The sequence below is a fragment of the Leucoraja erinacea genome, chromosome 1 (genome assembly GCF_028641065.1).
Source record: "Leucoraja erinacea ecotype New England chromosome 1, Leri_hhj_1, whole genome shotgun sequence".
Lineage (NCBI taxonomy): Eukaryota > Metazoa > Chordata > Chondrichthyes > Rajiformes > Rajidae > Leucoraja > Leucoraja erinaceus.
The window spans coordinates 19,473,302-19,491,331 of NC_073377.1; the positions used below are offsets into that span (position 1 = coordinate 19,473,302).

At 46.0% G+C, this 18,030-nt stretch overlaps 1 protein-coding gene across 1 annotated transcript in view; it reads left to right on the forward strand.

The window, feature by feature from the left end:
- The first annotated feature begins 736 nt into the window (after positions 1-736).
- dcc (DCC netrin 1 receptor) overlaps positions 737-18,030 on the forward strand; it is a 1,174,821-nt gene continuing 1,157,527 nt past the window's right edge. The window contains 1 exon segment of the mRNA XM_055661435.1: positions 737-1,231. Coding sequence (XP_055517410.1) covers positions 1,147-1,231 — 85 coding nt within the window. The 5' untranslated portion in view covers positions 737-1,146.

Here is an 18,030-nt window from a genome sequence, read left to right on the forward strand (position 1 = left end):
GGAATGGAATACAGCTAGCAGAATCAATGACCAGGCTGAGCAAGCGTCTCGACCTGAAACGTCACCTATCCATGTTCTCCAGAGGTGCCGTCTGACCTTTTGAGTTACTCCAGCATTTTGAGTCTTTCTTAGGTAAACCAGCGTCCGCAGGTCCCTGTTATTTCATAATCAAGGACCACTCATACAAACAGTCAATATCTCTTCTCCAGCCGGGCTCAAGATAAAAAAGCTTGAAAACGTACCACCAGATTCAAGAACAACTTCATGCTTGCTGTTATTATAGCTTCCAATGCCCCTCATATGCTAGGGAGGAATTCACCATTTTACAGCTATTTGTATCTGCATCTGCATTTTCTCTGAACAATGTATTCTGCACTGTGCTTATTTTCTCTTCTGTACTGCCCGATGTCCTCTTGCATTGAATGATTTGCCGTGGGTAGCGCGCTAGACAGCCCCCCCATTGTATCTCCATATACTTGACAATAATAAGACAATACCAAAGAAATTCAACAATGCGCTAGTTGATTAGGGGAGAGACTTATTTAAATGTTCCCTGTATTTACCCTGTAAATGTTCCCTGTAACAGCAACAATTCAGAATTTGTGGTTCACGCCGCCGCCGCCGCCGCAACCAGAACATGTTCGCTGGATGATGGAAAACCTCCCGCCTCCCACTGATTGACAGCTTTTCATTCATTCACTCCATTCCAGAGATGATCCCGGCTCCTGGATTTTAACTCTGCTTACTACACCTCCACTGGATCAATGGATTCAAACACACACACACACACGCACACGGGAGCTCCCAATCCACCTCACTGGCCACAGCTCAGTAACAAGTGAGAGAAGGGACTGTCTCCCTCCCTTTCGTCAAACCTCTATCTCCCCCACCATCTGAGCAATGGACCAGGATATAAAACACTCCGGATAGCTGATTTGCTCCGATAGTTGTAAAGAAAGCTCTCTCTCTCTCTCTTCTGCCAGCGTTCTCTCTTTCGAGTTTCTGATTATTTTTTTTAAAGATTCGATGATTTTTAAAAAGATTCAACTTCCCATCCACAACGAGTGCTGTGAAAAGATCAACCAGAGCGGGGAGAAGCACGCGGATTGTTCTGGACGTTAACAGATTCCGAGGTTTTGGTCAATTATGGCGATTGTTGGATTAATGCTGCGAAAACTAGTTTTCCTATTGTGGTGGCAGAATTTAATCGGCCGAGAATCCCAAGCCTCTGGTAAGTCTCTCTCCCATTGTCCTGTCCAGTTTACCTTTTAAAGATCTAGCTGACAAGAATGGGTTAATGGTATTTGGTGTGTAATATTTGGTTACTGTTTGTGACTTTCACCCGCTCACTGTGTCATTTGCTCCCCTGTTCAACTCCGGGCTCGTCCCCCTCTTGTTTGTATATGTTTTTTCAGCCAGGGATGAGTTTCCTTGTGGAAAATATCCACAGCATAAGCCCGAAGAGCTTTCTTTTGATGCAGGGTTCAGCAATGTCACACCGATTCAGAAAACGCACTGAGCGAATATTTGTTGACATGGCGCAATACTTTAGTCTTCCTCTTCAATCCCAATTATTAGTAAACCTATCTCTCTCTCTCCCCCCCTCCCCTCTTCCTTAATTACCGATAGTTAGCACTCTCACGATTCTAATTGAAACGAAAATATAGATATAGTCTCCGACTCCTAATATTCCTGCTAATATCTGCTTGTACTAAAAATCCACAGTGATCTATCTTCCAATCACCGCTGCTTTTCTGTTCATTCGGGGCACTTTTTTTAGGAGGGTGGGGGAGGAGAAACTGTGGGAAAAGTGTATTCAATAGCAAAAGTCAATTCAATAGCAAATAAAAATCGCGATTTGCGAGGTGCATTTTTCTTTCTGGATATATGTATTATATATATGTATATGTATAGACACACTGCTAATCATTTCCAGGCGACGAGCATATTTTTATGCGATTTCACTTTAACACGGGACGGGTTGAAATTCGCGGGGATTGTTTGCTGGGGATTGCACTGCGGGGGGAAATTGGTGTCTGGCAGTACTACCGATACTGTTTGCCTTGCACCGCCAACACTTTACAGAGGCAGGGACGGACAGAGATGAAATTGACGAGATATTCAGCTGAAATTAGCGATGCCGCTAAACCTGCTCGCTATGGCGAGCGCGCTCTTGTCCTCTCTACAACCAAATCTGTGGCGGCTGGGGACATGCATGCTTCAAATCCACAGTCAGTCGTTTCCCTTCACACCGAGTCTCATCCGAAATAGCAGAATCTTAGCGTGTTGCTGTTGTTGAGCTGATGCAGCGCCGGTTTGTTGCAAACACACATCCGTGTGGATTTTTTTTCCTCCAATACTTTGATCGTGTGGAATAGCAGCTTTGAGTCAAATAAAGAGGTTGATTCAGCAGGCTGTGGTGACGGCCGCTGTGAATATTGCGATGGGCAGTGAGCGAGATTCGCTCTGGGTTAGTTGGGGAGGGGATGGACAGAAAGAGGGAAACAAATGACCCTGGGCAGGGAGCCTCAGGCTGTGCTGGCGAGTTGGTTGTAGGGGGGGGTAGGGGGGGGGGGGGGTGTCAGCGACTGTTGGGGAAAAAGAAGAGCCATGCACAGAGGAAGAAGATGATGGTAAACTCGCAACACAGCCAAAGAGGACAGACGCACTTCAGTGAACTCGATGCCTATGGGGATCGGAGAGAGGGGGGGGGGGAGAGATTCAGTCTCCTTTCATTCCCTGGCACCTCCCGGCCGGAGCGCCATCTGAGCGGATTTAACAGTTGTACTCGGCATTAGCGAAAGAGAGAGCGCGACCCTGGTTGTAACAAAGCATTTAAAACCCCCACCAGACTGGGTGTGATGTGCACAGCTTGGGGGCGGGGGGCGGCTGGTTGGAAGTATCATTATAAATGAGTCTGGTGCAGTATAAATCACTGGCTCGCTGTCACTACCGATACTTAACGGTTAGATTTGTAAATGTTTTATGAAGCCCGTGAATAGCAACTGGTTTGGATCTATGCACCATGTGTTAGCTCCTTGCCACATTTGTTCTGAGATTTCGGACTAACATTCAATATACACACAAGCGGGTAGGTGTGCATGGAGTCTATACACTCAGTTCCACGCCTGCGAACCTTGCCATATGTCGTCTACAATGAATTATGTTAAAATTATTTAAGCATCACAAGTCTAACTAAACGCATAAGAGAGAAACGCCAACCGAGAGTTTATATAACATATTATTTATTTGGAATTACCAGGGGGAGGAAAAAAATATTGTTGGTGATATCAAACCACAGCCTAAAGCTTGATTCATTCATTTCGTGAGATGTATACAAAATCATATTAACTCTAGGGGATGTGTCCAATAACTGCTTCTGCTGATATCATTTTGCCTTGCCTGCCTGGTAACTCTTTCTGCTGGTATTAGAGCGATACCCGCCAGATAACTCTTGCCGGTATCACAACCATCCCTGGTCTCTTAATTCCAGCTGCTCACACCACAGCAATTTCACCAAAGATAAGTTAGATTTAGCTTTTAGGGCTAAAGGAACCAAGGGATATGGGACACAGCAGGAACGGGGTACTGATTTTAGATCTAGATTCTAGCTCTGGAATTCTCTGCCACAGAGGGTAGTTGAGGCTCATTGGCTATATTTAAGAGGGAGTTAGATGTGGCCCTTGTGGCTAAAGGTACCAGGGGGGTATGGAGAGAATGCAGGTACAGGATACTGAGTTGGATGATCAGCCATGATCATATTGAATGGCGGTGCTGGCTCGAAGGCCGAATGGCCTACTCCCGCGCCTATTTTTCTATGTTTCTATAACAGCCACTGTTGATCTCAGAGCAACGTTTGATAACTCCCGTTGCTGAAGCCACAGAGACTCCTTGTCTGACAATTCCCTACTTGTTTTTGTTTTTTTTTGGGGGGGGGGGGGGGTTGTAGGTTCTTGATATGGTGAATAAGATCATGGTGGCAGCCAAGCATGATGACGGTAGGTGTTTCACACGCGAGGTGCTCTCGTGTCTTTGCTGTGAACACTTCCACCTTCAGTGGAAGTGGTGGAGGCAGGTTCGTTGGTATCATTTAAAAATAAATTGGATAGGCATATGGATGAGAAGGGAATGGAGGGTTATGGTATGAGTGCAGGCAGGTGGGACTAAGGGAAAACAAAGTTGTTCGGCACGGACTTGTAGGGCCGAGATGGCCTGTTTCCGTGCTGTAATTGTCATATGGTTATATGTTATATGGAACAGCAGGGCATCTATTTGCTCCCATTGCATGGCCTCAGTATTCTCAAAACCACCACGAATGCTTCTTGTGAGGTATTGGGCCAGAGGTTCCCAGGAGTACGTGGGAATGTTGCATGTCTTCAAGGAGGGTGTAGATCTATTCTTGAATCTTGCGTTTAAAGATGGGTTCTGTCCCAAAGCATTATCTACACGTTCTCCAGCGACACTGCTGCCCGACCTGCTGAGTTACTCTAGCACTATGTGGCCTTTCGCAAATCTTTTCTTTTGTCTGCTTGTTTCTCACTTCCCATGAGAGAGCTGTCTGTTTTGGGGGAGTTTGGAGTCATGCATGTAAACGAGGTGGCCTTCCCAATGTAGCCAAGTGTAAGTAGGCTCTGGAAAAGGGAGATGTTGACCTGGGAGAGGTCACTTACGCTGGTTTTCTTATACGTCAGAGAACGTGGAGGATTTTGCAGAGATCAACATTGGTGCTATTTTTGCACTCCCTTGAGGTGCTTTATGTAGCTGTTCCAGGTGTTTGGGGGCTTATAAGAAGCTGGGAACATTGCAGCAACAGTGAGTTTTATGCTGGGTATGAAGTCTTGAACTTCAGATACCTTTTGACAAAATCAACCAAAGATTGCTCTGATGCTCTGAAGGTGGTGCAGAGTGTGTGTCTGCTGAGAGATGGGAAGTGGCCCATGTTTCTCGGGTCTCCTCGCAAATCTTCCTAGTTGGCGGGCTGTGTGGTGTACTGGGAGAGATTGTTAGAAGACTTTGTCTTGTGGATGTTGGGTGTAAGGGCCATCCTCTTGTGTGCTTCAATAAAACAATTGGCAATGGCTATGAACTCAATCTCTGACCCTATGCAAAAGCAGTATCATTTGTATACAGCAGGACAATTACTAAGATTTGGCCAAACTTGTTACTGAGGTGCAATCTCCATAGACTGAAAAGTCTCCCATTAGAACTGAAGATTACCTCTCCTCCCATAATAAATATTTTGTAGTTGGTGTGCAACATTGTGCAAGAGAGATTTGGAAAATTGTTGAGGAAGTGGGACAGCCGTGTATGACACCAACCTCTACACAGATTGATGCAAGAATCAAGAGACAAGAGTATTTCATAGTCAGGACAATTAAATTCCCGCTTGCAATGCACAACAGAAATGTGAACATAGCATTTAATTGATAGCATCACAAATTAGAAAACAAAATTCAAATTATAAAAACAAAAGTAACAATGTAGTGCAAAGATAAAAACAATGCCAATAGTGCAATCAAGGTAGTTTGTAGTTTGGGATTTAGTTGGAGTTTAGGGTGTGATGGTTGTTGGGAAGAAGTTGTTCCTGAACAACATCTTGTGTTGTAGATCCGTTGATTAATATTATACTTCTGACATCATTGCAACTCCCTTTCCATAGCATCGCGTTGATGTCAGAGAGATACTCTGTTTGATAACTCCCATTACTGATGTCACAGACTGACCCCGTCTGATAACATCCGCCAATGACGTCACAGTCACCCAGTCTGATCATTGCCACCGCTGGTAGCTCTGTGATTCATTTTCAACAGCAGGTCTTGTTTTCTCGCAAAAAGACACTGTGTGCCAGCACAACATTGGTAAAAAAGGTTTCATCTTTATCTCCTTTAGAATTTGAAAGGAAACAACTAAATACATTGTGGATTTTGCTCTGGTGAAGCTGAACACAAGGACTGAAATGGTTCATGATAATCTCTGGATGAAAATATCTGATTCTTTAATTGTGAACAGTTTGACCTGATGGAGCATTTGAAAAGTACACATCCACATCATCATTCTGCTGAAATGTTGAGTGGAATAGAGTGAAGAACCTTCTTTCTGCCACTAGATGTTGCTCACTAACCTAGTAGACACTGTGGTGCATATCAGGACATCCCCTGACAATTAATTTGCACTGTACAGCTTAATCTTGGAGCTAAATTAATAATTGCATGAAGCAAGCATTGGTGGTCACACCGATTTCCCTACATTTTCCCCTATTCTTAACAAAGGCATTTTTTAATCCTCAACACACATGTTTCTTTGGCAGCGATTGGATTTATTGCTAATCCCCAGCTTCTGTTCAAGAGGTGGTCGGTAGCAGTTGTGATCCATATAACCATATACCATATAACAATTACAGCACGGAAACAGGCCATCTCGGCCCTACAAGTCCGTGCCGAACAACTTTTTTCCCTTAGTCCCACCTGCCTGCACTCATACCATAACCCTCCATTCTCTTCTCATCCATATGCCTATCCAATTTATTTTTAAATGATACCAACGAACCTGCCGCCACCACTTCCACTGGAAGCTCATTCCACACCGCCACCACTCTCTGAGTAAAGAAGTTCCCCCTCATGTTACCCCTAAACTTCTGTCCCTTAATTCTGAAGTCATGTCCTCTTGTTTGAATCTTCCGTATTCTCAAAGGGAAAAGCTTGTCCATTTGGGGAAAAGAGATAGATGTTGTCGCTAGGTGTGAAGCAACAATATCTTGATCCAGTGACACACAAAGGAATGATCAGATTCTAATTTAGGTTGCCAGTCCTTCCATTAAGTAACATCAATTCAATTCAACTTTATTGTCATTGCACAGATACAAGTATAGGTACAACGAAATGCAGTTTAGCGTCTGGTCATAGTCATAGTGCAAGATAGGAATAAATTAAAAAAACCAGAACAAGCATACATTAGAGTAAGAAGAGTACTGGTTAACAATGTGGATGGAGAGACCAAAGATATCTAGCGACGGGACTCCGAGTTCAGCAATGTAAGAGTGTTGTTGAAAAAGCTGTTCCTCAAACTGCTAGTTCGAGACCTGAGGCTCCTGTACCGCCTCCCTGATGGGAGGAGGGCAAACAGTCCATGGTTAGTGTGAGAGGGGTCCTTGATGATCTTCCTGGCCCGTCTCAGACACCATTTTTGGTGGAGGGCATCCATGGCAGGGAGCGGGGTACCGATGATGTGCTGAGCGGTTTTCACCACCCGTTGTAGTGCCTTCCTGTCCACTACGGTGCAACTGCTGTACCATACCGTGAAGCAGGTGGTCAGGATGCTTTCGATGGTACAGTGGTAAAAGTTGGTCAGGATCTAGGGGGACAGGTGAGCTTTCTTGAGCCTCCTTAGGAAAGTAAAGGCGCTGCTGCACCTTTTTGATCAGTTTGGCGGTATTGAGGGAACAGGACAGATCTTCCGAGATGTATACCCCGAGGAATTTGTAGTTGGAGACGCGCTCCACCTCAGTCCCGTTTATGTGGACGGGGGTAAGTCTGCCCCCTCTGTTCTTCCTGAAGTCTACGATGATTTCCTTCGTCTTCTTGGAGTTGAGGATGAGGTTATTGTTGGCACACCAGGCTGTCAGGTGCTGGACCTCCTCCCTGTAGGCTGACTCGTCATTGTCACTGATCAGTCCTACCACCGTGGTGTCGTCGGCAGATTTAATGATGGCGTTGGAGACATTCTTAGGGACGCAGTCATGGGTGAAGAGGTAGTAGAGGAGAGGGCTGAGCACACAGCCCTGTGGCACGCCGGTGTTCAGTGTTATAGTGGAGGAGGTGAGGTTGTTGACCCTAACAGACTGTGGTCTGTTGGTGAGGAAATCCAGTGTCCAGTTGCAGAGGGAGATGGTGATGCCAAGTCCGCTGAGTTTGGTGATCAAGCCAGTGGGGATGACAGTGTTAAAGGCGGAGCTGAAATCAATGAACAGCAACCTGATGTAGGTGTTATTGCTGTCCAGGTGGGTCAGGGCAGAGTGTAGGGCCGCCAATATGGAGTCCTCTGTAGACCTGTTGGTCCGGTAGGCAAACTGATGGGGGTCCAGTGTGGGAGGGAGGCTGGCTTTGAGGTGAGCCAAGATCAGCCGCTCAAAGCACTTTGCGATGACAGGGGTGAGTGCCACTGGGCGGAAGTCGTTGAGACTCCCTGAAGCTGATTGTATGGGCACTGGCACAATGGTTGCGGATGTTGGACATTCGCTCGGGAAGTGTTTGGCTACAATGCTGAGAACTAGATTCATCTCTCTAGTATCATTCTCTTCACTCTATATCTAGCACTTGTGGTTGGCTTGATTGTATTCATGCAGAGTATTATCTGATTTGACTGAGCAGCATGCAAACAAATACTTTTCACCATTGGTACACATGATTATAATAAATCTAAAACTACACCTATACTACCAGGATGAGTAACTTGGATGTTTACTGGTGATGGAAGTATTTCCATGTAATATCTTCACTTTGTCATTCTCACGTGTACAGAGAGCAATACAGTAGGGCCCATCTATCCTCTCGCAGGTACTATCACAACGTTTAACAAACATTTAGAGAGGTACATGGATAGGATAGGTTCAGAGGAATATGGGCCAAATGCAGTGTAGATGGAACATAGAAACATAGAAACATAGAAAATAGGTGCAGGAGTAGGCCATTTGGCCCTTCGAGCCTGCACCGCCATTCAATATGATCATGGCTGATCATCCAACTCAGTATCCTGTACCTGCCTTCTCTCCATACCCCCTGATACCTTTAGCCACAAGGGCCACATCTAACTCCCTCTTAAATATAGCCGATGAACTGGCCTCAACTACCTTCTGTGGCAGAGAATTCCAAAGATTCACCACTCTCTGTGTGAAAAATGTTTTTCTCATCTCGGTCCTAAAAGATTTCCCCCTTATCCTTAAACTGTGACCCCTTGTTCAGGACTTCCCCAACATCGGGAACAATCTTCCTGCATCTAGCCTGTCCAACCCCTTAAGAATTTTGTACGTTTCTATAAGATCCCCCCTCAATTTTCTGGGGAACATGTTGAATGGTGTGGGAAAGTTGGGCTGATGGGCCTGTTTCCATGCTGTATGACCCTATGACTCCATGACTCTGTGTGTAACTTGTGCAAGCTGAGTAACCCTTGAGACCAGGAGTTTGTATTTCTACAACTTTGGGCTATTTAGCGTTTACTAGTATTGGTCCTCATTTATTATTTATTATCAATAACACATTTTTGCTTTTTCTGATACCAAGGCAAATATATAATTTGCTTAATAGAAAGAATGGAACAAACAGAGTTATGGATGTGTAGTTATCCATTGGGGATGTATTGGGTTGTCAAATTTTGACAGTATTAATTTCAAACTGAAACCAATGACTGCTTCAACAACACTCAGTGCAGTATTGGCATTGTCAATTGTTTTGTGCATTTCATAACTATTGACAGTCGTGCTCAATCAATAAGATTAAACTAACATTCCAATGGAAACAGGATATCCAAGAGGATGATATGTGATCTGCACAACCACAAGAGGGCCTTATTTCACCATTTCAATTGGAAATCCTATATCTGTTCTGTCAGTAAAGCAGCTTCCATAAATTTCACTTTCTACTGAACAAATACTGTCTCAGCAGCTTTTGATTATTTAAAAAAACCTGAGTTCATTCAAATAAGGATTCTACACATCCCTTTCCCCCAGAGCGACACAGTGGTGCAGCTGGCAGAGCTGCTGCTTCATAGCGCCAGAAACCTCGGTTCAATCCTGACCTTGGGTGCTGTCTGTGTGGAGTTTGCATTTTCTCCCTTTGGCAGGAGAACATACAGACTTCGACATCTACTCCGGGTGCTCCGGTTTCCTCCCACATCCCCAAAACGCATGAATTTGTAGTTTAATTGGCCTCTATAAATTGCTCATAATGTGACGGGAAAGTGTGATAATAGAACTAGTGTGAACGGGTGATCAATGGTCGGCATGGACTTAGTGGGCCAAAGGGCCTGTCTCCGTGTTGTATCTGTAAACTAAACATAAACTTTCCCCACAGGGTGCACACTGCATTGACATCAAGATTAATTCTGCATTTTCCTAGCTAAACACACTATTAAAACAGATGTTTAACACTACTTATCATTGCTTTGTGGTTTATCTTGTCTTCTTTCCGTTCCACATTTCTTTTGATCATACCTTGTACACAAAGAATATGGCTCTTGTTGGATTCTGAATACGAAACGGCAAAACAACTGGTGAGAGTGAATGTCGCCAATTAAACGCATTTTATTTTAAAGAATGTCCTAATGTGTCATGGTCTTTTCCTTTCTTTATTTTCTGTCGGATCCACGCTTTCAATCAATTCATTCTGATTTGAAAAAACATTCTGCTTACACTTTTCCTCAGGCTAGTAATATATTATTTATGATTTTGTGGCGTTTTTCTGGCTTCAGATATTAATAGCTGCTTAATTCTGGCATAATGCCAATGATATTAATTGAGTTTCTTTGCAAAGATACTGTTAATCTGAAGATATGCATTTACACAACCGTACACAAAATACATGCGCACAACACAGGCAACACATAGCCACATGTCGTCCCCAGCACTGGCCTTCACCGCCATGTATTTCACTGTTTCCAGGCCTCCCACTTTGGCCCCAGCCATGTTATAAAGAATCTACATTCCATTCATGGCTTCAGTTTTCCCCCCATGCCCTCAGCTCATTAAGTCATGAATAGGAATAGAATTAGGCCATTCGGCCCATCGTCTACTTTGCCATTCGATCAAGGCTGATTTATCTTCTAACCCCATTCTCCTGCCTTCTCCCCATAACCTGACACCTCCCGTACTAATTAAGAATCTATCGCAGCCTTACAAATATCCACTGACTTTGCCTCTATATCAGTGGTTCCCAACGTGGGGCGTACGCCCCACAGGGGGGCAATTTGATTTTTAAGGGGGGCTATTACAACCAAGGTATTGGCGTTTTAAGCTTCTTCAGCTGAAACGGAGTTCACTTTTCAAATGATAAGAATTATATATCACCACATGGGGAGGGGGGGGGGGCATCAGGACTTTAGAGGTGATTAGGTGGGGCATGGCCAATAAAAGGTTAGGAACCACTGCTCTATAGACTTCTGCGGCAAAGAATTCCACAGGTTCACCACCCTCTGACTAAAGAAATTCCTCCTCATCTCCTTCCTGAAAAAACATAGTCCAAGATTCTCCTACTGGTGGAAACATTCTCTCCACATCCACTCTATTCAAGCCTTTCCCTATTCCGTATGTCTCAATGAGGTTCCCCCTCATTCTTCTACACTCCAGTGAGTGCAGGCGCAGTGCCGACAAACGCCCATCATAGGTTAACCTGCTAATTCCTGAGATCATTCTTGTCAACCTCCTCTGGACCCTCTCCAGAGCCAACATACCCTTCCTCAGATGTGGTGCCCCTAAGTTGCTCGCAAAAGCTTCACCCCCTCTTGTCGAGTTATGCTTGTAATAAGGCTCGTACCACGACGTAAACAGAGTATACCTTTAATCTGTACAATAACAGCAGCCACTGCAACAGCCTCGTGTAAGCCCAGGCCTCTCTCTCCCACTGCCGACACCCTGGGTTTTCCAGACACAACCGGTTACTGGAGCCTGGCTTCTGGCAGGGTCCTAGTGCCCCTCTGCTCAGCCTTACTCTATTATTGCATAATACCACATCTCCCTTTCTTTGAGAACAAAGGGTGGACTACCTTTGTCTCTGCAGGTCTTAAGGGGTTTATTCTGCCCTTTTGCTGGAAGACCTGTCCCTGATCTAAGCATGCAAAATAGAAATAAAATAACTTACACGTTACCATACTGTGAACTATTCTTTCAGGTTTCAGGTAAATGTAACAGGTTTACAGAACATTTTCACATCACATTTCACTCTCTCTTGTTCTTTATTGTAGAAAACAGATCAATAAATCACAAATCAAGTCTCTGCGGCTTTCTAACCTCTCTCCCACACCTAGTCCGCACAGTCTCTGTGGTGGGGCCCTCTCCGCTGGGTGATGCTGTCACTGGTGGAGCTGGGTCTGGTGGAGCTGGCTCTGGTGGAGCTGGCTCTTCTCCCACCGGTGGCTCATCCGCGTCGACTACCTCACTGTTTGGTCTGCAGCGGCACCAAGTTTCCTCCTCAGTGTGCCCTGAGGCACCTGGACGATATAAGAGCGAGGTGCATTGTGTGTAGATAGCACTTTGCCCTGGACTCGTGCATCGGTGATCCACACATCCTCCCCAGGTATTAGTGGCTCCAGATTTCTCGCTCCGTGCCTCTTGTCAAAGGATCTTGCGTCGTTCCACCTCTTCTCCCTTTCTTTGGCCCCCAGCGCGTTGTAGGCAGGCAAAACTGGATTCAGCAGGGTTGGAAGGGCAGGAACTGTAGTGCGGAGGCGGCGCCCCATCAACAGCTCGGCCGGGCTATAGCCGTTCCGTAGAGGGGTTGCTCTGTAGGCCAGCAATGCAAGATATGGGTCTGACGCCTTTGTTAGCAAGTTTTTCACGGTTTGTACAGCGCGTTCCGCCTCCCCATTGCTCTGAGGAAACCTGGGGCTGCTCGTGATGTGCATAAAGCCATACTCTGCTGCAAAGGATTTAAAGTGGCTACCTGAGAATTGGGGCCCATTGTCACTTTTAAGAAATTCACAAATTCCATGACGAGCAAATATGGATTTCAGGTGCACCACCACATCTGTGGACCTTGTCGGTGATAGCAGCGCAACTTCCACATATCTTGAGAAATAATCTACGACTAGCAGATAAGTCTTGTTTTTCAGCGTGAATAGGTCAGCTCCCAAGGTTTGCCAAGGCCTGTCTGGCATCTCCGATGGCATCAGCGGCTCTTTGACGTTCCTTCGCTCTTGGATGCATGTTCTACATTTCAGCACCATGTCATTCAGCTGGCTGCTGAGTCCTGGCCACCATACCGTCTGTTTGGCCCGGCCCCTGCACTTTGTCACCCCCAGGTGTCCTTCGTGTAGTCTCTGCAGCACATCACCTTGTAAGGCTGATGGGATGACGAGCCTCGTGCCCCGCAGCAGCAGCCCATCGTGCACAGTCAGCACTGCTCTATCAGCCCAGTAATGTCTCAGCACTCCCTGCAGTTGGCTTTTGTCGGGCCAGCCGTCTGTGCAGTACTCCATCAGTGCAGAGCATGTGCTGTCTGCCTGTAGGTGCTCCCGTAGGCTGCTCAGATAATCTCCACTGACAGGAATGTTGCTGATGACAGAGTCTACATAGATGTTGGTGTCCTCTAGTAGGCTTGTGTCTGTGTGTGTTCTTGCAGCTCTCAGAGGAGCACGAGATAAGGTGTCGGCTGTCCACAGGCTTTTGCCAGGGACATGATCTACTGTATAGCTGTACCTCATGAGTCTCATCCTAAATCTTTGGATTCTTGGTGGGAGGTCATCCAAAGCTTTCCCTCCCAGCAGACTCACCAACGGCTTGTGGTCAGTTTCCAGCTCGAATGGTCTTCCCAGGATGAAACAGCTGAACCTTTCACATGCCCACGTCGCAGCCAATGCCTCCTTTTCTACTTGAGCATAGCGCTGCTCTGTTGGTGTCATTGCCCTGGACGCATATGCCACAGGTGACCACATGGCATCGCTCTTCTGCAGCAGGACTGCCCCCAGGCCAAAGGAAGAGGCATCAGCAGAGATCTTTAGAGCACTGTTTGGGTTATATAATGTGAGCACTGGTGTGGATGACAGCTCTGTTTTTAACTGATCAAAGGCGGCCTGCTGCTCTGTCCCCCAGTACCAGTGGTTCTTCTTGGACAGCAGGTCTCGTAGCACTTTGTCTTTTTCAGCCAGGTTTGGCAAGAAGCGGCCCAGCTGATTGACCATGCCCAGAAAACTCCTGAGTTCGCTGACATTTTTGGGTGCATCCAACTCTTGTACTGCTCTCGTCTTCTCTGGATCTGGCTTCACTCCATCTGCTGAAATGACATGACCCAGGAATCTGACTGTGTGGCGTGTGAGCTCACATTTGTCCATGTTGAGCGTAATGCCGGCCTTTTGTGCCTTCTCTAGCACCGCATGTAGCCGCACATCATGCTCCTCCTGCGTCTGTCCCCAGACCAGGATGTCATCCATATGACACAGTACCCCCTCCAGGCCACCGGTCACTTCTGTCATCATCATCCTTTGAAAGTGCTCGGGGGCTGATGCTATGCCAAAGGGTAGACGGTTAAAATAGTAGCGCCCAAAAGGCGTGATGAAGGTGGTGTATTTGGCAGACTCTTTTGTCAATGGTACTTGCCAAAAGCCCATGTTGGCATCTAATTTGCTGAATACTGTTGCCCCAGCTAGCATGCCCAGAGTGTGCTCGACAGAAGGTAGGATAAACTTTTCTCTGCATACTGATCCATTCATCATTGTGAAGTCCACACAAATGCGAACATCACCTGTTTTTTTCGGCACCACCACCATCCCAGCACACCAATCAGTCGGCTCCTCAATCTTGGTGATTACGCCCATCTTCTCCATACGGTCTATCTCCTCCTTCACTTTTCCCATAAGCGGCAGAGGGACTCTGCGTGGCGTGTGGAGAGAGAAGGGCACAGCCTCTGGCTTCAATTTAATTGAGTATGGCCTCCGAACAAGACCCAAGCCGCTACACAGCTTCGGATATTGTTGTCTCACAGATTCCAAGGTGATGCCGTCAACCCTGCACACAAGCTGAAGCCTTTCTATGGCAGGTCTTCCCAACAGTGCAGTGTGGAGGTCTTTGACTACATAAATGTCCTCTATGGCTGTCTTGTTGCCTCTGCGCAGTGTTTCTCTGGCTACGCCCAGGACAGAGAGTGCATTGCCCCCTGGCCCAAACAATGGGCGTGTCGACACTGCCAGGCACTTCACATCATGCCCCCCTGTAATGTCATGGTACACCTCCGCTGGCATGGCGGTCACATCAGCACCAGTATCTATTTTAAAGCACACTTTTTGTTGTCTGACTTGTAGCTGCACCGTCCATGGGTCTTTTCCAGACACAACCGGTTACTGGAGCCTGGCTTCTGGCAGGGTCCTAGTGCCCCTCTGCTCAGCCTTACTCTATTATTGCATAATACCACACCTCTCTGCCATGCAACTGTACTTTCTGACCATTTCTCTGTTGCTCCTGCAGCTCCAGGCCTCGCTCTTTCTAATGTGTTACTGTCTTTGCTGCTTCTTCATCCTCTGCTGGATCCCCTCTTGCAACCAGTGTCTCTTCTCCTTCCTGATGTACACCAAGGTCACCCTCCACCAGGCTGCAACCCCTCATGCCAACACCACTCGGTTCAACTGCACGCCATCTCCAACATTCTCCCCCCCCCTTCCCCCCCGACCACACTCTCCTCTGAGGCTCCCTCCTCCCTGAATGTTACTTCACCCCCCCCCCCCCCCCCCCCCCCCCCCACACAACCCTCCACTGATCCCATGTCTGGCCTCAGCACCAACCCCTGCCATGTTGTCACACCCCCCCCTGACCTCCCTGTCTTTAGCTCAGTGATCTGTCATCACAGAGGCCTTACTTTTCTACCCTTGTGCCTATTTCTCAATGAGTTCCGAGCCCACCATGATGTAACAATTTTATGATCTTGATGGAAAGTAAATGAGGAGAATATTTGGTCCTGAGCATTTAGGTGGTGCTGGGTGCTGTTGAAAGTGTTAATGGTGGTAAAAAGTTGTCCTTCCTTTGCTAAACAGGAAAATGGAAGTGGGAAGCTAGAGTCTGTGGAATATTTAAGTAGCTGTGTTGTGGTAAGTTGGTCTGTATTATCCATGTCAAAGGCAAATTGATGGCAGATTTCATTAGTTGGAGTGGTGGGGGTGGTAACTAACTCCAGTCCTGATCACTGTCCAGTTATTTATGGTGGAAGGTCTGTTTGAGTGGATGCCAGTTAAAAGCAGGATCAGACTGTCCTCCAATATTCAGTTGCACGAACAGATATCAAGTCAAGTCAAGTCAAGTCAAGTCAAGTTTATTTGTCACATACACATACGAGATGTGCAGTGAAATGAAAGTGGCAATGCTCGCGGACTTTTGTGCAAAAAACAAACAACAAAACAACCAAACAAATTATAAACACAATCATAACACACATATTCTTTTACATAATAAATAATAGAAGGAAAAACGTTCTGGAGAGTTAGTCCCTGGTGAGAAAGGCGTTTACAGTCCGAATTGCCTCTGGGAAGAAACTCCTTCTCAACCTCTCCGTTCTCACTGCATGGCAACGGAGGCGTTTGCCTGACCATAGCGGCTGGAACAGTCCGTTGCAGGGGTGGAAGGGGTCTCCCATGATTTTGTTTGCTCTGGAGTTGCACCTCCTGTTGTATAGTTCCTGCAGGGGGGTGAGTGAAGTTCCCATAGTGCGTTTGGCCGAACGCACTACTCTCTGCATAGCCTTCTTGTCCTTGGCAGAGCAATTCCCGAACCAGATGCTTTCCACCGCCACTGCGTAGAAGCACTGGAGGATCCTCGGAGACACTCTGAATTTCCTCAATTGCCTGAGGTGGTAAAGACGCTGCCTTGCCTTACTCACCAGTGCTGAGGCGTGTGATGACCATGTCATATCCTCAGAGATGTGGCCTCCCAGATATTTAAAACAGGACATGAGGTGTGGTATGAGGAGCAATCTATTCATAGTGTCAGACCCACCCAGCACGGAAACAAGCCCTTCGGCACAACACATCCATGCCGACCAAGATGCCCAGCAGAGCTCGTCCCATTTGCCAGCATTTGCCCAATGTTCCTCTAAACCTTTCCTATCCGTGAGCCTGTCCATTTGTCTTTTAAATGCTATTATAGTACTGTCCCAAATAACTAATCTGGCAGCTCATTCTATATACCCCCCCCCCCCCCCCCCCCCCGTGTGAAAATCTGTAACCCCTCGGAGAGTTGTAAGTTTTTGAACTCTTTTTCTTGAAGCAGAGTGAAAGCAGAGTTTGTGACTTTTATAGCATAGTTGGATGGAGTCCTGACAAGCAAGGGGTGAAAGGTTAATGGGAGAACATGGGAAAGCGGAGCAGATATTGTAAAATCAGATCAACAAAGATTTTATTAAACAGCAGGGTGGGCTTAAGAGTGGCTCATTTTTATTCCTAATTCCTAAATAATGCTGCATGTTAATGCCGTAGGTAAATAGTGGACAAAATAATTTATAACTTTGCGTTAAGTATCTATCCATAAAGATGCACACAGTAATTTTTAGTCATTAGCGCAGTAGTGTTTGGCCACTAGCAATTGCCTGCTGCAGTTCTTACCTAATTATCATACATTTTAAAAATATTAGTAGATATTTTACATTAATTGCATTAAGCCTAATTCTTTCTCAGCCTAATAAAGTAGCAAACTTTGATGATTGCATTTCTTCAAGGCTTGTTTTTGAGATAGTTTATGGTTTATGAATGAAATCAATTGTTTCCAGCAAGTTCATGCAAAAGTTGATGGATGGAAAGGAAAGTAAAAATAATTCTTGTTCGATGATGAGATGGATTGTTAACTGGAAGGTGAGTTATTGCAGCAAAGTCTCCAGTGTCTTTTATTACCTGCGGCAAACCATCGCTGATGAGAATTTGGAACAGGTGACCAGTTACATTTTCTCAATGAAACTCATTTTGCTGGGTGTGTTTTTTTAAAGAAGCGTACTCTTTATTCAGTCATCAGTGTGTCATTGCAGAAAGCTGCCAAAGGATTGTTGGTACAGGAAAGGTTCAATGGTTCATTATTATAATGTGTTCCAAGGTACAGTGCAATTCTTTGTTGGTGAAGTCCTGACAATAGACTAATGGCTGGTTTTCGAAGCCTTGTAATAGGACATTTTTAGTTTAGTTTAGTTTAGTTTAGAGATACAGCGCCGAAACAGGCCCTTTGGTCCACCGAGTCCGCGCCAACCAGCGATTCCCGCACACTAACACTAACACACTAGGGACAATTTACAATTTTATCAGGACAATTAGCCTACAAATCTGTACGTCTTTGGGGAGTGGGAGGAAACCTGGAGCACC